Source organism: Schistocerca gregaria, chromosome 3 (genome assembly GCF_023897955.1).
Source record: "Schistocerca gregaria isolate iqSchGreg1 chromosome 3, iqSchGreg1.2, whole genome shotgun sequence".
In the NCBI taxonomy this organism is placed as follows: Eukaryota; Metazoa; Arthropoda; class Insecta; order Orthoptera; family Acrididae; genus Schistocerca; species Schistocerca gregaria.
The window spans coordinates 382,815,192-382,837,738 of record NC_064922.1 but is presented as its reverse complement, the minus strand read 5'-3'; the positions used below and the strand labels follow the sequence as shown (position 1 = coordinate 382,837,738).

Sequence of the window (22,547 nt, the reverse complement as noted above, 5' to 3'; positions counted from 1 at the left end):
AGTATAATCATTAAGGTACTGAGGCAGAATGTTCGTTCTACGATGGAATGTGCTTTGTCATAACTTGCTGGCAGATTAAAACTGTGCTGGTCTGTGGTTGTAACTTGAACCATTTCAGGTAATAAGTTTACCAACTGAGGTACCCTGGGACAAGATAGTTAATTTTCTAATTGTCTGTGAAAGGCCAAATTGCGGGTTCAAGTCCCAGCCCAATACAGTTATAATCTGCTAGGAGCCAATCTAGTGCAAAGGAAATCACTAGGTGTATAGAGGTTTCATTGCCACCTTGTATAATCTGAACGAAAACTCCGTTGCAGTACAATTGGCTGTCTTGCCACTGTTGCTTGCAGTTTAATTTGCTTTTGTAATGGAACTGAAGTCTTTGCTATCTTGGATGTTTAAAGCACTTAATATCTAATTAAATTTACTTTTATTTACCCTCCCAATTATATTGGTGAAAATGAAAGGCAAAAGTAACTTATAACTTAACACCCATAGTCCTGTGTCATAGGATATTTTGAGAGAGAGAGAGCGCAAAAGAGGATATCTTCAGACCATTTAAAATGCATCACATGTCCCATATATTGAGTGAGCTCCTGCCTCACTATTTTGATGATGATATAGATTGCATGTTTTAATAATGCTCTGAATTTCTTCAGGCAGTACACATGATAGGGGTGGAAATTTACCTTGTTTTAGAGCACCAACCTTCAAACTTTTTTGTTCAAGAGCCAATAGTGATTAAATTAGTATGTTAAGAGCCCCCCTGTAGACGAGCCCCCTGTAGACCAGAAATATTAAGTTGTGATAAGCTGTTCACATGGCTCGATATCGTTAAGTCTGTACCATTTGAAACACTTGGTGTATAGTGTTCTGTTTCAGGTAGCTGCCACCCTCAGTAACTCCATTGTTGTGACACTAACTGCCTAATGAAGTGTTAAGTTGTCTGTGTCAGTAGATGATTGATTACTACACCTTACATTTAAGTGCATAATGCAATATGAGACATGATCACAAATTTTACTGCATTTTGAATGTTACATTTCTGCTACCCATTGCGTCGTCTTACACCAGGATAAATTTAAATTTCATATTCCTTCTTACAAATATGTACAGAGTTCGAAAATGACTGTCTCCATAATATGCACTCATGAATCCATGTTACCTCCAGTTTGAAATTTATAACATAGCAGCTGCTTGGTATGACCACGCAAGCCCCCCCATGAGTTGTTGACACTTGACAAACAAGAAAGCATTCCCTCTATCACATCCTCTCACCCTGTAGTGCTCTTGTACCCAACTTTGTCTCTGAGATGACCAGCCAATATATTGCACACTTGTCTCCCCTCCAGTATATTTTTGATTCATTGAGGAAGTCAGGTACAACCAACAGTTGTAAATAGTGTTTTTTTCAAATAAGGATAAATACTTAACCATTTGCAGCTGTTGCCTGTACTGGATTCCTTCATTGAATAAAATTATTATGCAGCTGACAGTGATCAGCCTTGTTTATGGTATTAAAATCCTTCAATATGGGGACTAATTACTTTAAATTGCCTTGTGCTGGTTTAACAACAATTGGCCCTTGAGGGATGCAGTGGCAGTACTAGTGTGTCGGTACATGCAGTTTTGACAGATTTATGGAAGTAAAATAGTAATACTATCTCCTAATTTATTTTTGTTCATTACTGAGAAAGAAAACTACATTCTGAAGCAGCTTTTAACATTAGTTGATGTTTTTGGATTCAGCTGTTATTCGCTACATTTGTAACACACGGCTAAGAAACGCAGACAGCAAGACTACTTAATTCAACCTGCATGTGTCCGTTGGGCCAAAGTTAGATGACTGCTGCTCTAGCGCCTCCAGGAAAAATAGACGTATTCTTGAGAACCTCTTAGAGCACATTAAGATGTGTTCAACTGCCTGGTCATCTCTTTAATGTGGTATGCAGATCACCCTATTGTTAGCATAGGAACCAACTCCAAGCCCAGTACACATACAATGAATTCATTTGCAGCAATGATGGCTTTAAATGCTGCATTTTATGTTGATATCCCAGATAACCTGCTCTAAATTTGGAGACAACAGTTTATAAAAATAAACGACAAAACTAAATCCTGTTTAGAGGGTATTTAGAAAGAAGTGTTTTATTGCATTTTATCGAGTGAAGCTGTACTTCCTCAAACATTGAATTGGCCTAAGACTTTTTAAAAAACCTTTCGGCACAAATTAAAATAAAATGATAAATGTTTAGTAAATAAAGAACACACAGGGATACAGATTTTGCTGTGGAAGCTGTTTCACAATTCCTATTATAGGCTTCCAGAGGTTGTAGAGGGAACTTAGAAGGCAAAGTTTCAATTTACGTACATACTAGTTTCTTGCAATCATTGTAGTCTGATAAATGGTATGTGTTTTCATAATTACTACAGACATGATGATTTTGTGTGCATACTGTGAAGCTGGAGATTTTAATGGGATCTGATGTTCAAAAAATATTGAACATTTGTGAATGTGGGTGCCTTGTCAAAAGTTTATGTACGAAGACCTTTCTAGACCTAGAACCTGTAATAGGAAATGTCCAGCATCCTGTATATTTGCATAAGATGTAGTGGCAAGTTGGTGCTTGTTTTGGGCTGTGTAATGAATTGGCCTGGAATCGGATATTTGCATATCATTGAGTGAGGGAGGGTTAAGATGAAATATTGATTTACTGAAGTCTAACATGAGCAAATACTGATGGTTACGTGGTACATACAATATCCTCTGCTGCACTCTTAATGGTTCCTGTAAAACACAGCTGATCACATGTCATTCTCTTGGTTTAAATACATAAAGATTGTGGAAAATGGTAAATCCTGCACTAAAAGAAATCTGATGAAGCCACTTTAAAATGCATGAGGCAAAATATGGGCAGTGGCACCACTGAAACTGATGGACAATTGATAAATGCTTTCAAATAGTAGTTTTGCAGAAGAAACAAGGCCAGCTTACAATAGCACTTACGCAGTACAGTCAGCTTTTTTCTGTTAAGTACTCGAATACTGTGTGTACGCATGGATTGAAATGCTTAGTTTTATTTTATTTACTGCTATTTAATTTCTAATTTTACAACTTTATATGTAAAATAAATGGCACGTGTTCTTGTTAACTTATGTCACCTAAACAAATTCCAAAATCAGATATAAGTCTGAAGAGAGACCAGAGGTTGGTAAGTAAGCAATTTCATTAAATTGGTCTACTTCATATCATACATATGGTGACAAAATCGAAATGTTTTATCATTAATAAAAATATAAAAAACATTAATCCTCAAGAGAGTAACATACTAGACTAGAGCTACTAGTTGGTGCTTGGCTTCAAATATTTCATTGTTATTCAAATGAGCTGTGCTCATTGTATTTACTGTTTGAGAACTAACATACTGAGGAAAATGTAGAAGGGGGCAGTCAAATGAAAATGAGACAGGAAAAAAGTAAGTAAACTGTTTAGTATTCAAAAAGTAGTTGCAGCAACTGTTAATACATTTGTTGCACTGTTAAACAAGACTGCTGATGCGTTCATGGAAAAAGTTGTGGTTGCCTATGGAATCATAAGTGTACCAAGGGGTTACCTCATTGCCTGAAGCAAATTGACAGCCACATATCTTATTCCCCTGAGCCAGCGAAACTTCTGCAGCGTACTTGACAACAATGCACAGATGGGTGGGTATTATCCTGCAACAGAATGCCATTCAACATTCTTGGGCTTTGGACTTGATGGCATGCTTCATTTTTGCAGTGTCAACATACAGTTGTGTACAAATTATGGCACCGCGTTCCAGAAATTCAGTAGCAGCAGGAAATAGGAAAAAAGTCATAATGATTTGCCTGGAGTTGGTGTGTAATGCCACACATTTTTTTGCTGGGGGTGAATCCATGTGCTTCTATTGTCAGCTCTGATGCTTCAAAATATGACACCATATTTCATCTTCCATTACGGTACAGTTCATAAAATTATATTTGTCTTCATAGTACTATTCCAGTGATATCGAAATTCTGTTCAACTTCTGATCCTCTGTCAGGCTGTGGGGAACCCATTCCACACAAATATTCAGGAACTTCAGATGCTCTGGCATGATGGTGTGTGCGGTACTTTGATGCTCAGTGTGAGCCGAATGTACTCTGCTGTTAGTTGTGGTGGCAGCATCCACTGCAGCAGTGACAGAAGGGGTAATGAGAGGAGGAGCCTGTCCTGGCCAAATGCTGTCTTTCAATGACACTCGACCTTTGTGAAATCATTTATATCACACAGAAACACATGCATGTGATGTGGAAAGTTCTCAGTCCCATGATTTCCTCTTTCTTGTCATCAATATGCAGTACAAGTATTGTTTAGTAAAGCTCTTTCCTACTTGTGTGAAATAAATATCTTAGATGAAATGATCCAATTTCTTAATAGGTCGGTCTACGTTGAAGGCTTTAAGATAACGTGTATGCTTTCACTGTGAATGAGCCATGCATCTTATGACTGCCTACTGGCCCCACTCTGCAAATAGTCTAAGCCTGTTATTGTCCTTCGACCCAGAGTGTGGCAGAAGCTTGCTTACATTCTCATGAGTTGGCCTTCTGAGAAATAAAGAGATGTTCTTGAGACATTCACTGTTATTTCCCACCTCTAGTGCAGAACATTGATCTTGACTTCTGAAGCAAAGAAAGATTAGTGAAAATCTGATAAGAGGTCAGCAAAACTGTTAAGATGCTTGACGAACAATATTTTGCAGATTAACACACTGTCTGTTACAAGGCCACTGCCGGCTGTACAATAATCTGATGCTGGCCACAGCAGAACCGCACACAGATGTCGTTAATACAAGAACTTGGATCAAGTAAACTGAAAACTAACCTTAAAATTAAACTAGTTATCCTATTCTGAGTTTCAGTACCTGTTTTAAGAAAAGACTGCCGTGGAACTGTTCATCTTGTGCACAATGACTCCAGAACTTCATAAGATGTCACAAGGAGTTTGGCATGTAGCTGTTAAGGTCGTCACAACGACTGTTTTCTGAACAGATATGATTTCAGGAATCGGAAGAATTTAATACACTAATCGAATGAAAATTCTCAATTTGCTCAGTCTTTAACTGTGTTTGAAGTCTTTAGCTTTAGTTTCAGTTCTGTAAGAGCAAAAGATTACCTGTTCTCAGGGTTTAATCTGAATATCGCTTCAAGAGGAGCCAACTACTGTGCCAAACTATCTAGGTGTTATTTTGCACTATTATCAGTCATCCTTTCTAAATAAAGTCCACCTCCAGAGTTAACTGTGCACTATTTTATTTCATTTATTTAACCTGATTATCTTACATCGGTCTAAGGTTTCACACTTAGGACCTTTTATACATAATAGCTTCCTATGAAATAGTTGCTACTCATCATATAGCAGAGATGCTGAGTCACAGATAGGCACAACATAAAGGCTGTCAGAAAGTGAGTTTTCGGCCAACAAGGCCTTCGTCTGAAACACACACCTCTCTCGACGGCAAACTCAACTCACTCACCCAAGACAACAGTACTTGGCTGCCGCGCGCATGTGTGTGTGCGCCCGGTGAAGGCCTTGTTAGTTGAAAGCTCACTTTCCAACAATCTTTTTGTAATGCCTATCTGTGATTCAGAACCTCCACTATGTGGTGGATGGTAACTATCCTTTTCATAATATTGTTAATTCCATCCTGGATTTTCCAATGTTTGATTTTTCCTAAGAAATAATTATTTTAATATGACAAATAATAATAAAATGATTTTAGTGCCTAACTGGCAATGGGAGTATATAATACCGATAAGGAATGAATGAATGAAGTTAATACTGGCATTAGTTTTACTGCTGCCACTAATTGTGATCATAGTCGCAATGGTGGTATAAAAAGAATTTATAGGTGCAAGAGAGATGTTTTCTGATATAGTGAGTTTATCCAATGATAGATAAGAACTATCTCTCTATCATAATCTGCACTTAAGTTTCAAGACTGGTTTTTTTCTTATTTTTTTAGCTCTGTATTGTCTCCCCAAGCTGCAGTTAACACAGAATGCTTGTACCAATATGTGAAACATTCAGAAAAGTAGTTTGGATGCAGTTCAACTCACAAGTCACATTCCTATCTCCTTTGGTCTTAATGAACCATTAGGAACCCATATTGCATTCTGTCATAGGTCTGTATTGATAACACCAACTCTCATCACCTGTGATGTGATTTTCTAGAAAAGAATTGTCTGCGTTTGACATTTTAATCAAGCGATGGCATTGTGTACTAGCCACCATTTTTGTTCTTGAATCGATGATCAATGTCTGTGGGACAATCATTGCACAGACTTTTCTTTTCTTCAACACAATCTGAAAAAAAGTGTTGAACACTTGATTTAGATAGGTTTAGTTCATTGTTCCAGTGTGACACAAATCAAGACTTTCGTTATTAGTTCAAGCTGCTGCCGTAGTTACTGCACTGATGTTGCTTTATGCAGGGACTATAAGCAGTCTCAGAACTTTTTGGATTGATGGTGTTTGTAGCCTATATTCCAGTCAACATCTTGCTGGGTTTCTTTATTTTCTTAAAATAAACAGACTTTTCATCTGCTCTCTACTGACACAGTTATCCTTTTTCAATTTATCATTGCTCCCCTCTTCATCTTTTACTCTTTTAAACTGTTTTTCCAAGTTCTGCTTGAAATAAATTAACTTTTGATTACCAATGGATACTGCACTCCAAAAATAAATGTTACCCATTGTTCTTTGCTGGACCTTTGGTGTCTCCAATATAGGTTTGTTGTTATGCTTCCTTTCCTCCACATATGTATTACTTTCTGTTTCACTAATGTTATTTTTAGAAATTACAAGGTTTTCAATTTGTACACTGCAGTCCTATTTTATGCTGTGAGTAAGAAGACTACTTGCTGCTCTCAAATTAATTCTTTTAACCTTCACCCTTAAACTGTTGTGTAATGACTTATCAAATTATTTACACACACACACACACACACACACACACACACACACACACACACACACACACACACAGAGAGAGAGAGAGAGAGAGAGAGAGAGAGAGAGAGAGAGTTGTAATTCTGCATTTTTCTGAGCACTTTTGAATCTTGGCATTGTTTTGCTTCGCCATAGTGCCTTTTCCTTTGGAAATGCGTACAGGTCCAAAGGTACATTTCATCTTAATTCAGAATAACATAGGCACTGCAATATTGTATTTATCCACCGACACTGGGTAAGCGATTTTCAAGTAAAATTCTCACATGCAACGGGAATATACGTGATGAACGTCTGAGTACAGTTTGTAGACACATGGCTGACAAGGAAGTTCATCTGGCCATTAGTCGTGCACGGATAACCAAATGGTAAAGCGACCACACAGGAAATTTGGGTTCGAGTTGCAGTCTGGCATATTATCATCATTTCATTCTATAGCCAGTGGTTGTCCATGTCCTTCCATGCATCATTTTATAATGAATCTAATTACTAAATGTTGCATTGGATTTGAAACAAAAAGGGTGGTATAGACAACTGTAGTTTGGGGCAGATTCAATGATGGTTAAACATAATACCTACTTGCTTCCACTATCTTGGAACCAGAACGCTAATGCACAATACACAATAAATCATTTCTCAGTTCGTTTGTTACCATTCCAGAATTTGTGTGTGACATGTAATAGGATGAACAGCAAAAAAAATCACATATGTAACACTTTAGCACCACCCATGTCATGCAGAAAGTAATGGGGTGCTCGTTCTTAGAAATTAAAGCCTAATATAAGAGCGCAGAGTGTAACGTGAATCTGTTGGATGTAATGTTTTATGTGATCTTCAGAGGTAAAATTTTTTACTACATATTTGTTTCCCCAATTTTTCCAACAATAATCGCAAAGGGTTCCTTAAATATTGAGATTTGACTGCTTGACTATATGATACTTCCCATTTGGTCTTCAACACTGGTGTAAGCACTTCCTTCTATTCCATACTATATTTTAATTATATACATGTTTATGGCTCTATTAATCACTGACAACTGTAACAGGTCTGCTACCAAATATCTGTTAAGTCACTTAGGACTAGCAGGCTGACACTACACTCAATACTTTGAAGTACAATCTGCATTTATTATAAATTTTGTCAATATATTCAGAGATCATGCACAAAACTTTTGGGTAATACACAAACATAGCTCGCCTTTCTTTAACAGTTCCTTCACTGAGTACATGAGTTACATTTTCATAAATAACACAGTCATCAAATGATATTAAAAAATGTTTATTGGTACATTAATTGCCTAACTGTTACTCATGTATAAGTTCTCCATAATATGCTGTGACTGCCACAAGTTTCTTGTCGAGAAAATTTTGTTCTATTTCTACTTGACCACCTGGACCTGCAAGCATCACCAGCTGAAATATAAAATAACCATATCATTGTGTGTTGCATAAGTTGCAAAGGTTAGTAAGTGAGCATCATAGTGATATGCCATAATTATTATGAAACAATTACATCAATTACCAGACTTTTTTAAAATATAATATGTACCAAGGTTTTTGTTTTGTAAGAGACCAAACTCTTACCTGATTTAAAACAATACTACAACTCCAGAAATCGCTTACACTGTTGTTACAACCAATGAGTTTGTAAAACAGAAGGGTCATTAAGCTCTTTTTCAAACAGGTGCACCAACAGTACACTGTTATGCATGATGATCCTTTTCTACACACCAGCAGTATTTATCACAGTTGATCCACTTCCTCAGATTTCAAATATAAAATAGATCCTTGAAAGTTGAAGTAAGCAGACAAGATTAAAGTTTTAGAAAACACAAACTACCCTCACAGTTTGGGCAGAAAGCTTTCCAGTTTCGTTTGAAAGATGCACAAACTTGACTATACAATCACTGATCAATTAAGAGCACCACTAATTAAAGTGTCAGCTTTAGCTGATTAACACAAGCAAATTTTATTTTTTCTCTCCAATGAGTATTTGCCTAAAGCCAAATATATAACATCGTTCGTGTGAAGGATCATTTCACAGGCACGGTAATTATTTTTCTTCTAAGAGGTTCACTCTCAAACAGAGAGACCACAGGAATCTAACTCTTTGGGTCACCTAAATACACAATTTTTACCATTTAAAATTATGGCAAGTTTCAAATTAGAAAATATTCCTCCATTGTAGTTGATGTAGAATGCAGCCTTAATAAAGATGAAGTACATTTTCAATATATGTCAAATCCATGAGCAAACAGCTGTACTTTCCATTTCAAACACTATCGCCCACGTAGCTGTGACATTTGCAGGACACCTACCTGTTTAAATGATAATTTCCTATAGGAATATGTGGAAATTCTCATCAGTGACTTCACTATTTGCTATTACCTGAGTAGCCTGGTACAAAACAAAATTTCTCCCCCACAGAGGCGCGCGAGCTTCGCCCCCCCCCCTCCCCCCCCCCCCCTGCCCTCCTGAGATCACCACTCTCAACTTCATAGATACATACTTCACTATACGAACTAATGGATCTCACCTTACACTGATGGCTGCACCCTTCTTTCATTGTCATAAATACTTTTATACTACATTTAGATACTTATTATTCGATGTTACATTTTTCCTTACTGTTTCTCAATTACATTGCCAGGAAAAAAAAAAATTAGTACACCCTGTTAGAATTTCCAATTCACTCAAGATTTATTGTTGCAACAGTGCATATGGTGTACATGAAATGACTTGATTACATTTACAGATCACTGACTCTGGCATCCAGTCAGTTGTAAAGATGAGCGAATAGTGTCCTGTGACACATTATGCCACACCTGCTCGACTCTGTCACATAGCTCTGAAAGAATTGTTGGTTGGAGGGTCATTTATTGTCCCGTCTTATCCAACACTTGACCGACTGGAGACATGTCCATATACCATGCCGGCCAGAGAAGTTGCTGCACATCTTGCATGGCACACTGAGTTCCACAGACACTGCGTGGGTGAGCATTATCCTGTTGGGACAATCCACCACTTCCTACTGTAAGAACAGCAAAAGAATGGCTCTAACAACATTCTGAATGTACCGACGCTGGTTAGCTCGCACGCACCCCGCTAATGAAGTAAGGGACAACGATGCTACGAGCATAAAAAGACTGTGCATCTTTTTGCTTGATCTTATCAATCTCTCCAACTGCTGCTATTCATTCCAATGAGTGGATTCACATTAAATGTTTCATTTAGTGTGTTAGGTACCCCCTCACAGATGACATTATGCACAATAAATCTAATTGTTTCCCATCACAGAATCTGAGTGAGTTGTGATGCAAAAAGAAAAATAATGAACACCCACCTTTTCAGTTCTACTGAACTACTACTCAGTCACTATTTACAAACTGATACCATATAAACCTGTACAATGAAACACCTGACCTGCGATATCTTTAACTCACTTGCAGCAGTTTGGTACAATTTGTCTGGCTTGTACTAAAGGACCTGGAACATTTGCAAATGCAATGAATGTAGATTGTCTCAAAATGCAAATCTGTGTAATAGATGCCATTCCATATCAATTGTATTCAAAATACTGAACTATTTTATCTCTGACAGTTTGAAATACCTTCATTTTCTGCTTATAAGCATTGAAACAGTAACTAATTTTCAGTTAATGGTATTGCACATCCAACAAAGTCCAATTTAGAAAGAGAATGTGTATAAGAACAAATTTGCAAAATAAGAGCGCACCCATGCATGAATGAAACAATGTATCAGTGCAGTCCTAAGTTATCCTCCATTCTCAAGTCAAACAGTAGAAGGCTGAATGCTCTCCAAAATATATGCACCATGGACATGACATCTTAAAACAAAGAAACATTTATCTGCTGGTTAAAGTTAGCATTATTTGAAACTGTGGACTACAACGCAGTTTTGGGTATGGGGTGTTTTGAATTATGGTTGTGTAATGTAGTGGTAGAGGTTGGGTCTGAACTAATTACATGATTTACATTGTTGCCAACCTCTGCTGGCAATTGCACATTACCCATTACCAAATATGTTGCACACTCTGCTTTTCTTTGTGTAGCTTGCTATTTATTTAACGAGCGAAGAGGTAAGCCTGTTCATAACAAAGTTCGAGTACAGCTCTCACGACATCAAAAGGGATAGACAATTCATGTGTCAACTGTGCTTTTGCAAAAACTAAGAACATGAGTAAAGACTGGCTGACCTGCACAAGGAGTTGGGGCATTTTCCACCTGTGCTGCTTCAAAACTGTCAGACACTAAAGGTACGTGTTTGTTTGTGTTTGCCCACTGCATTGTACAGCCCATACAGTGGGTGGTTTGATAAGTCTTGTAAAAAAATAATAAAAATAAAATAAAACTTGTTTCTTAAACAACTCATTTTACTTCTCAACATAGTATCCTGTGAGGGATACACACTTGGTTCAGAGATCTTCCAGCTTTTTCATCCCATCAGGAAAATCGGTTCAGTCAAACTCTGCAAAATACTTACGGACTGTAATTGTCACTTCCCCATTCAATGAAAATTTCTTCCCAGAAAGCAAAAAGTTTCAAATTAGGGAACACGAAGAAGTTGCTTGGGGGCTAACTCTGGTGAACAGGGTGGATGAGAGACCAGTTTATGTACTTTCACCATTGTTATCACTGATGTATGGGATGGTGCATCATCACCGCGAAAAAGCAGTTTGTGTGCCGACCTTTGACATTTTTTTAGGCAATGCAAGGTTTAGATTATCAACAGTGAGGTGTAATAGGATCTGGTGATGGTTCCACCATTTTCCAAGTAATCTATTAATATTATTCCATGGGAGTAAGGGAGAAGCTTACATAATACTCTGTCTTCTTCGGTGCACTTTTACCAGTCACTGTCCATTGTTTTGACGGCTGTTCCGACTCTGGTGTGTAATGATGGACCCAAGGCAGAAATAATAATAATAATAATAATAATCTTGTGGGCTGTGATTAATCATTGCCAGAAGTTGTGCTGAGATGTTGTGTCGGGTACACTTTTAGTCGACTGTGAGCAATTGCAGCGCCCATCTTGCACACAACTTCTTCAGAAACAATTCTCCATGCCGGATATTATGTATCCACTTAGTTGAGATGCCTAGTCTCAGAAATTCCATGAATTTTTATTCAGCAGTCTTGCATTACCATATCATGCATTTTGTCAATGGTTTCCTTTGTGACGAACTCAACTGGACGGCTGGAGCGCATTTCATTTTTGGTGCTTGCCCGACCATATTTACATTCATTAATTCAAAAGTAAATTATCTTCAATTATGGCTCAGAGTCCATGTGAATGTCTCCCACTTCTGTTTTAATTTGTGCAGCAGTCCAACCCTTCAAATTAAAATATTTAACAGCAGCACAAACCTCTGTTTTCTCTATTTTCAACTGCAGTTGGCACACTGATTCAGACAGCTGTCGACACACTGACTGATTCAGACAGCTGTCGACACACTGACTGATTCAGACAGCTGTCGACATTGAACTATATGATGTACATTGTTGAAATTCTCTATATAATACTTGAATAATCAAACTTGCCAACTATGAACACACACCAAAAATTTTCCAATTCTTTCATGTAGATTTACCAGACTTATCAAACCGTCCTCTTATTGCGCCCACCGCAAGTCTCCCTATAATGTGGAAGTAGAGTTACTTTGGGTTCTACTTCCACTGTAAATAGCTTGTTTGTTCTATCTGCAGCATTGTCAAGTGCGGGTCACACAGCCCTTCAAAGGACTCTGCAATAAGAAAATCAGGGCGACAGATCTGAAATCGGTGTTCTGCTGATTCTGTAATTCTTGAACAGGATGGAAAACAAAGAATGTTGGGAAATATCTTAAAGAATGTACTCCCTTCAAAAGCGAGAAAATGCTGCAGATTCTCAACAGAAACAATCACTTGCTGAAAGCTTACATATAGCCAAAAGATCATTTTGGAAAAAACTAAGTTCTTGCAGTAGCAAATATTCCACCCAGAAAGCTCTCAGAGAATAAAAACTATTTATTCTCTTTCATCATAATTTTGCCTCCAATGACTGTTTTTATTTCCCTTTTCTTTTATTTTTGTTTCTTTTTCAATGAATTTTGTCCTCAGGCACATAGCTTGGGAAATTTTTAAATTTGTAATAAACTATTTATGAAAAAATATACTGTTTTTCGTCAAAAACAGTCAAGTCTCTACTACACCAGATAACATTTGCGCGAGGTTTTGAATATTGCCCATTTCTGTATGTAATACTAGTACTATCAAAATTATATCTTCCGGAAACTGGTTCAGAGGATGTGTGTTTTAAACTATGCAGCAAGTTTAATGTACATGTCTGTCAGTCTGCACGATACGGCTAAACAATTTCTATGGTACTCTTAATCTATGACTATATCATAATTCATTCAAGACTCATTTGACGTTCACATTAATTATAAGCAGGAGACAAAAAAGTAGTTACCTGATCTGTGTTTACATTCCGTGGAACGTAATAAGCTATGTTTTCAGTTATAGCCTTTGAAATTTCAAACAAATGACTACCACCAACTGGAGGCATGATGTGGTCAATATCAAAAACATCAACGTCAAGATATTTAGGACCACCCCATGGTGGACTAAGGAACACCACATCAATATCTCTCAGAGATGGAGCTAAATTGAGGTAGTCACCAACTAAGAACTCTATGCGATCTGCCACACCATAAATTCCAGCATTGTGCTTTGCTATAGCCACTTTCTCTGGATCAATGTCAATTGCAATCACTGCCAAAGAAAACAAGTTTATGCTTTAGTAACATTACAACAATGATTATTAACACCACTTGGGTGTGATATATTAGCAGACATTAACATGGTCTTACAAATTGTGTCAACTGAAATTTAATTTAGTAAGTCAGCACTGAAAAAAACACTAACATTAATTATTTGCAGACGAATGGAATTATTAGTAGAAGCTGACTTAGTGGATAACCAGATGTGTTTTCCAAGAAATGAAGGAACATGCCAAGAAAGATGCATCCTTTTACTTATCTTAGGAGACAAACACTTATTTACAGCATTTGTAGGTATAGGAAAAGTTTATACAACATTGCCTAGAATACATTCCTTGAAACTCTGGTGTGACCAGAAACAGAAAACAGGGAGCAAAAGACTATCTACTACTTGTACAAAAACCAGTCAGCAAATATAAGTGTCTAAGGACATGAACAGGACAGAGTCAGTGAGACGGTAGTGAAACATTGAGCAGTCAGTAAAGAAAATGATTGTGAAATTAATCTTCAGGTAGAAGAAATAAAAGCTTTGAGCTGTACCAAAGACATTTTAAGTCTGTCAGAGACGGCAATGGGCTTGGAAAATCAGCTGAAAAGAAATGGATAGTGTCTTAAAGATGATATAAGATGAACATCAACAGAAGAAATAATGGAATGTATTCGACTAAAATCAAGACAATGATGATGGAATTAGATTATGAAGTTAGACAGAAAGTATCAGGTGATAATGGCAGACGCGGGAATTAACTAAAAAAAAAAAAAAATTCTGAAAAAGTTAACTTGTTAACATTGAAGTATTTGCTGGAATGTAGCATTATATGGAAGTGTGGGGTGATAAAACAGCACATACGAGAGGATAATAAAAGCTTCTAAATAGTGGTGATACAAAAGAATGCTGACAACTAGTTGGATAGATTGAATAATGAATGAAGAGGTACTGAATTTATTTGTGAGAAATGGAGCACGGTATGAGGGAGAGGGAGCGGAAATCTATAGGAGCGGACCAAAGCTGGACTACAGCAACTTAGTTCAAGTTGCAGCAGTTATGCAGAGATGAAGAGGCTTGCACAGGTAAGACTAGTATGAAGAGTTGCATCAAACCCATAACAGTACTCCACATGTAGAAAAAATACCTAAACAGGAAAGTTCTTGGACTATGCTGTTACTAAAAATGTTTGAAACACAAACTTTATGTCTTTCTTGCTTGTTATTCATTAGAAATTATTTACTCGAATCCTAAGATTCCCAGTTTGTTTCAAATATGATCGCCCTTTTCTGAATACATCACATTATTTAAAAAGTTGAGGATCTAGCTGTAGGTACGCTTAGTCGAGGAGAGCTTTGGACAAAACTTTGCAGGTACCTGAAAGTATTGACGTTCCACAATTATTGTTTAGGGCTATCTTCATTTTTGGATAGTGGATGTACTATTACCATCTTCAAATATTTAGGAATTTTTTTCAAATTGTCATATTTCATCAAAAATGTCTGATATTCCTCCTCCTGCATTTTTCCATGATTATCTCGTGTTTTTATCCACCCTCAAACTTTATTTCGTCCAGAGATTTAATTATGTCCTTCAATTTCTTCATACTTGGTGGTTCTGAATCTCTATTTCACTTTGTATAAATAAAACACATTTTTTGTGATATTTTTCATAGTTAAGTAATTTAGAAAGTTTTCAGCATGGATGTTACAAGTATTACTCTTGGTATGTGCAATTTCGCCATGTTTGTTTCTGAACTGAAATGACAATGGGGAATATTTGGCGGATTTATTTTTAAGGTTCTCTACTAATTTCTTGAATATTTCTATTGCTTGTATTTTTCGTATTCACTTTCTGAATTTTGTGGGTCTGATTATTCTGTTTCCTCTGTGAAATTTTCTTTCCTTTGAAGTCTTTTACCTAATCTGCGTGTTGTGGAGCTTTCATTTTCAATTTTCTGTTTTTTCTTTTTCCTTTCTTCGTAAGAACCACATCTATGAAGAATTTTGTAGTAGTGATCAAATGTATGTCTAGACATCTGAGGATTTTGAGTTTCGTAGCTTCAGTTTTATTCGTGTGAGAGAACCATTTCTTAGTTTTGCAGAGCATTTCCACAAAGAAAAAAAAGGAAGGAAGATTATAGCCTGAATAACATTACTTGATGGTTGAAACTTTCCACACTGGAGCTGATTTCATCCAATCAGAGCGCTCAACATCACACTTGAACCATTTGTCACTGCCAAACTCCCACAACAATTGGTCACTTCACTTCCAATTTCTTATCTGGCTTTCTTTCTTGATGTGTTCGGATCTCAAATCCTGGGTGAAGTATCCATGCTAGCAGAACAGAAATGTGGAAAACACAAGTCTGAAAACCATTTACTGGTCTCACCAAAACGAAATAAACATACAATCTCAACTGTGGGTCATCACCGATATACAATAACAAATAACAATATAAAAGACCCAACTTCATGGGGAGAGATCACAATCAAACAATTCTACAATGTTGAGATGTTCGCTGATTATACCAAGTCCATCTGCAAGAGATCAGCCAGCTAGAAGAGGCGCCTTGGTGTAGCTGTCAATGTGCCTTCTTACAAAGCCCATTTGGCAGTTGTATCCACCAGAACTATTTGCGATCACGTCCTGGCGTATCAAAATAGTTCCTCCGGTGAAGCTGATCTGTAGGCTCCGCGAACGGGTAGCGGTCCCTGGCGGCTATTAATGGAGACCTGGTGTCCTGTTGTGTTGTGGCCGCTGGTAAATATCTGTGTTGGCAACACAGATGATATAGGTCTTCCTGGTGAATATATGCCCTATCATGAAGGCATCCTGTGTTGATTGGACGTGAAGTGGAATGCCAATGCCGTAGATCCTACAATGTCAGAAGTGGGCGGCCACGGCAGACCTACCCCCTCACCGGGTAAGTAGAAGGTTTATCTCTATGTCGAGCCCTGGGGTCGTCGGCAACAGGATACTAGGGGGATGGACACAGGTGCAGGAACCACCTCCACAGGCGTAGGGACTGCTGCTGGAGTGTCTGCCTGGGGTGTGACCGGCAGAGCTGTCGGAGGTGGTGGTTGGGCGGGGAGAGAAGCACCGTCATCCCCAAGGGCCAACGACCCTGGATATGGTAGAGGAGCTGGGGGCGAAGCTGGTTGATGTGTTTCCAGCACACCATGCCGTCGACATGGGTGACAGCCACCATACTGTGGCTGATTAGCAACGAGACCCTAGCAGGGACCCATTGAGGACGATTCCGGGTGAACATCATAGCCCAGACCACATGCTGCAGAGAAAAACGGGGCCTGCCGGAAGTGGGGGAGCTGGACAAAGAGAAGACGGAGACAGGAGAGACAAGGGGGACCGATAAGAGCGGCTGTGAAGTTTTTTAGCTGTGGATGACCCATCCTGAAAAGTGGACGAGTAGAAGGAAAGAAAGATGGTACGGGCCTCTTCCAGGGAGTGTTGGGAACACAATTTTGACATCTGGGCTTTGAATAAACGGACAAACCATTTGACTAATCAATTAGATGCAGGATGAAAGAAATTGATATGCATCAACTGGATGCCCAGCATGGTGCAGGAGGTGGTAAATTCAGCAGATGTAAATTCAGGACTGTTGTCAGTCATCAATGTCTCTGGAAGGCCCTCAATGGCAAAGATGTGGGAAAGTGCTCGGATGATGCAGGGGGACGTCATGGAGGACATGCGCAGGAGACATAAGAAAACCCACTGCCTGTATCCACAAGAATATGCCAGGAGGAGCGGAGGAGGAATGGGCCCCACGAAGTCCAAGTGCAAACATAACCAAAGACGACGAGGAAGAGGAGGCCATGGTAACAGGCATCGAAGGAGCGCTTTCTGGTGCCGTTGGACATGAGGCCACCATTCAGGTGATGGTAGCGTCCATCCCCCTCCAGCAGACATGCTGGCAGGCAATTCATTTCGTCAGGACAATCTCCCAATGACCAATGTTCAGGAACTCCAAGGCCCGCTGGTGGAGGGAGGGTAGCAGCACAACCCGCCAATCATCATCATCACCTGAGACGATGAGGACCCCATCTGACATAGGTCCTGGCAGCGATGCCAGTAGGCCTGGACCTCCTTTGCGGCTGTAGATGAATGTCTGAAGGCAACCCATGGTGAACATGGTGCATTAGTGCCTGGAGGGTAGTGTCTTCTGCAATGCAACTAGTTTGGCATCCAGTGGCAAATCAGCCACTGCCTTGGCAGGGGTGTCTTCCAGTTGGAAACAGGCAACTGGGTCAGCATTGAACTCAAGGTCATCACCCAGCGGGAGACTAGACAGAAGATCCTTGCTGGCATGAAGAGCTGTGACCCGGAAATGGATGTCGTACGAATATTCCGTGAGGAACAAGACCCAGTGCTGGAGGCGGCAAACTGTCCTTGTGGGAATGGCAGACGTAGTGCTCAACAACAAGACCAGAGGCTTATGGTCGGTGTATAACATGAGGCAGCAGTCATAGATGATATCGTGGAATTTTTTAAACCCAAAGATGGCCAAGGCCTCCTCCTCAATTTGGCTGTAGTTATGCTGAGCCAGAGATAGCGTTTTGGAGACGAAGGCTACCAGGGGCTTGACTCCGTCGTTGATGAGAGACAAGATGGCCCCCACAATGAAGTATGACACATCGGCAGCCAGGGTGAGAGGCTTGATGAGGTTATAAGGGACAAGGCAAGCCGGTATCAGGAGAAAAGACTTCAGATAGCAGAACGCCATATTACAAGCCGGTGACCAGTCCCAGTTAACATTCTTACGGAGGAGGCAGTGAAGGGGTTCCACCAGAGCTGCGGCATGTGGGACAAAATGACAGTAGTAAATGAGGTGACACATTACTGACTGGGAGACGTCCATAGGGGACAGCAGCCGCTGAATAGCCTCAACATACTGGGGTGTCGGTCGAATGCCATTAGCGCTCAAAACATGGTTGAAGGAGGTCACCTGAGGAACAAAACAAAAAGACATTTCTCCTCATTGCAATGCAAGCCGGCATCCTGAAGAACATGGAAGAGGCGCCGGAGGTTTTGGGCCAAGTCTGGGGTGGAGATGACAGTGACTAAAATGTCATCAAGGTAGTTAGACATCCCTGGAATGTCTCTTGTCAATGTTTCCAAATAGCACTAGCAACCCCAGGAGGCTGTTTTAGCAGAACAGCCCAAAAGCGGTATGGATAACCAAGATCATTTTTGATGATTTGTCCAAAGGCAACTGGAGGTAGGTGTCCCACAGGTCAATTTTGGCAAACACCTTGGCACCAGCCAACCTGGGCAGTATGTCACCAACCTTGGGTCTGAGACAGGAGTCAATAACAGACTGAGCACTGACAGTAGCCTTAAAATCCCCACAAATGCGAAGAGATCCATTCGACTTCTCAAGGACCACGATGGGTGTAGCCCAACAACTATGGGGGACTGTGGTCTGGATGCCATCAGCCTCTAGACGATGAAGCTCCTGCTGTAGTTCATCACAGAGGGCGAACGAGGTACTAAACGAGCCTTGTGGAACTTCGGGACTGCTGAGGGGAGGAGTTCAATATGTGCTTTGAACCTGGAGACCTCTGGAGAAGTGGCAGAGAACTCATCTTGGAAGCTGCTGCAAGTGATTGTCTGCCGACAATGACTGGACGTCCAGGTCCGAGTCATGTATCTCAAGGTCCAGTAAGGGGAAAGATCCATTCCCAATAAGTTGGTGGCCTTGGGGGCGGCGAGGATCAAAGCCCGGGCTGTGACATTGTGAGTGAGGTACTGGACCCATCCAAGAACCACCCCTGTAGTCTGATGACGTCATTGCTGTACCCTTTCAGTGAAGTATGGAACTGACTAAGTAGCAGTGAAACCAATTGCCGGTGGAAATCCCCATCGATCTTGTTGGCGGAGGACACCATACCCACTTGAAAAGGGACAGGAGTGACATCCACCTGCACAGTCAGAGTGATTGCTGGCGTCATAGGTAGAAAAACCGACTGCATGAAGGAAATTGGTGGCAGCGAGTCCATCTCATCCACCACGGAGTCAGAGGAGTCCAAAGCAGGGTGGTCTACAGGGATCAACGATAACGACCAACAGACCTTGGCTTTGTAACCCTGCATTCCATAGGTGCAACAGGTCATCCTCTGGAAGAGGCAATCTTGCCTCTGATGTGTGTCAAAGCATTGACTACAGGAGGACAACCATTTTCGCTGATGATGCCACTGCGGCCGCCTTTGGCGCAGGTGGGACCAGCACCCAGGTCCTGGAGGGCGGGCGCGGCCTCAGGAAGGGGCCCCCGGTGCTGTTGCAGCAGCTGCGGTGATGCGAACCAGCATCGTGGGAATGCGGGGCAGCAAAGACATGCACTGGGGACTGCAGTGTGGAAGCAGAGCAAAAGGACTGCTCACGAGTGTGGTTAATGGATAAACAGGTGTCTAAAGAGAGATCTTTCAGCTTCAGAAGATCAGTCCGTATGGTATCATGCGAGGCGTGGACAAGAATCGCATCATGAATGCGAGCCGATGCATGAGACTGCTTGCAATGGGAGTTTCAACAGAAAAAACTACAGTCACGGGAGAGATCTTGCAGCATAGCAACACATTCCCTGTATGACTATGCGGGAAGCTTCTGACAACAGAAGAACTTGTGACATGCCGCCGCCACGTGGCCTTGAGATTCAAAATAATTGTATACGCTAGCAACGACTCGCACGAGAGAGCATTAGGTTCTGTATCAGGATGAAACTGTTGCAGAAGGTGATAAACATCCGGGCTCACATAGGCGAGGAAAAACGCACGACACTGAACGTCACCAGTGACATCATGAGCTATTAAGTGTTGTTCCAGACGAGCCACGTAGTTGCCCCAAGGTGCAACAGATTTGTCAAACTTAGGAAACGCAGGGGGGCACAGCTTGGAGTCCCAAAAGCAGGGATGTTGGGTGGGACCCCCGCGTACGCACCTCAACAGGAGGGGTAGACATCGCCTGTAACCCCTGAATAATGAGCTTGTTCGTTTGTTGGATACATTCTAACAGCACTATGACTCGCACTGTAGGGTCATCCAGACCTGGAATACTGTGTCATAGCGGTGAACAACTGAGCAAATGTGGAAAACTTAAACCAACTCGTCACCACTGAAGTATCTGGACTAGCAGAATAGATATGCAGAAAACAAGTCCGAAAACAATTTATTGGACTCGCCAAAATGAAATAAAAATACAATCTCAAAAACAACAACAGACGCGATCCAAACTGCGGATTGTCACCAATATACAGTAACAAATAATAATAGAAAAGACACGACTTCACAGGGAGAGATCACAATCAAACAATTGCACAATGTCGAGATGTTCATTGATTATACCAAGCCCATCTGCAAGAGATCGGCAGGCTACAAGGGGTGTCTGGCTGTGGCTGCAGCTCTGTAGACTTTTAAAGTTGGTGTATCGAACTGCCCTTTGCCGGCAGTGTGCTGCCTTATAAAGACCATTTGGCACATGTATCTGCCGGAACTATTTGTAATCAAGTGCTTGGCATATCAAAGTAGTTCCTGGTCTAGCTGCGACCTCTGACGAAGCTGTTCTACAGGCTCTGCAAACACGTAGCAGCCCTTGAGGCCATTGGCGGAGACTGGTGTTCTGTTGTGTTGTTGCTGTTGGTAAATATTTGTGTTGGCAACACAGACGACATAGGTTTTCCTGGTGAATATACGTCCTGTGATGCAAGCATCCCATGTTGGCTGGACGTGAAGTAGGAAGCCGATGCCGTAGGTGCTATAATGTCTGAAGTGGGCAGCCACGGCACTGGGTCTGGTCCAGTTTGTATTTCATCACACATGATAAGCAACACACACACACACACACACACACACACACACACACACACACACACACACAATGCTAATGAAACACACTTTTCACAGCTAATGAAATATACACATTTCCTACACAGCACTAACCGAACACTACTGGATCCTTCCTCATAAATATGATTGAGCACCGCAGATGCAGTTACTATCACAAAGATCAGGTTACAGGAGATAAGCTTCGTACATTGCACAAAACCAAATTTTCCAAATTTTTCATTGTTACAACCTCGCCACCAGGGTTACAAGTATAACATTCTTGCACAATAAAATGTCTTAGGTTCAAATCCTGTCAAATGCAATGATTTTTTTTATTTATAAACCTAATCAAAAGACTGATTACTATTTTTACTCAATTAACTGGTTTAAATGTAATTTTTTTTATTTCTAATACTTTTCTGCATCTTTTCCTTAATGTAATTAACTTTTTTATTTTCTCTTTTTTTCATATCACTTTTTGATTGGAATCTTCCAGTGTTGCCTATAATCTGCTACCAAATGCCAACCAGGACTGCTAATCAATTGGTAACCCTGCAGCACAGGTAACCAATGTGAATATAGTTTCTGGCAACCAATGACAGAAAGAAATTACAGCTTGCTTTCAGTGCTCAAACTTTTTTTGTGTCGAGTCAGCTCAGAGGTTAGTTTTAAACGCCTAAAACAAAGAGATCACAATTTTAGTTCTGCCGTAGAATGCTGACCACCGTTTTTCAAGATACGTTGCCCACCATGAGATTATGATTAGGTTTGGATAAGATTTTAAATTTGGGGCTATGAAACACGTCATCTGCTGCCAATTTGTCATTTGCTCACACTTAAAATCAGCTATCAGAAGAGCATCTCACATTTCTGGCATACCTTGCGGTGGTCGCTTCCAACATTGCTCCACATTACACATTAACAGCATTTG

General features: G+C 40.2%; 1 protein-coding gene across 2 annotated transcripts in view; it reads right to left on the bottom strand.

Annotated features, from left to right (window-relative positions):
* Positions 1–8,235: 8,235 nt before the first annotated feature.
* Positions 8,236–22,547, bottom strand: part of LOC126355020 (trimethylguanosine synthase-like) — a 63,177-nt gene continuing 48,865 nt past the window's right edge. For both annotated transcript variants that reach the window (XM_050005164.1, XM_050005163.1), the window contains 2 exons: positions 13,480–13,781; positions 8,236–8,421 (listed from right to left, as the gene is read on the bottom strand). In XM_050005164.1, coding sequence (XP_049861121.1) covers positions 8,314–8,421; positions 13,480–13,781 — 410 coding nt within the window. In that variant the 3' untranslated portion in view covers positions 8,236–8,313. The remainder of the gene's footprint in view (positions 8,422–13,479; positions 13,782–22,547) is intronic.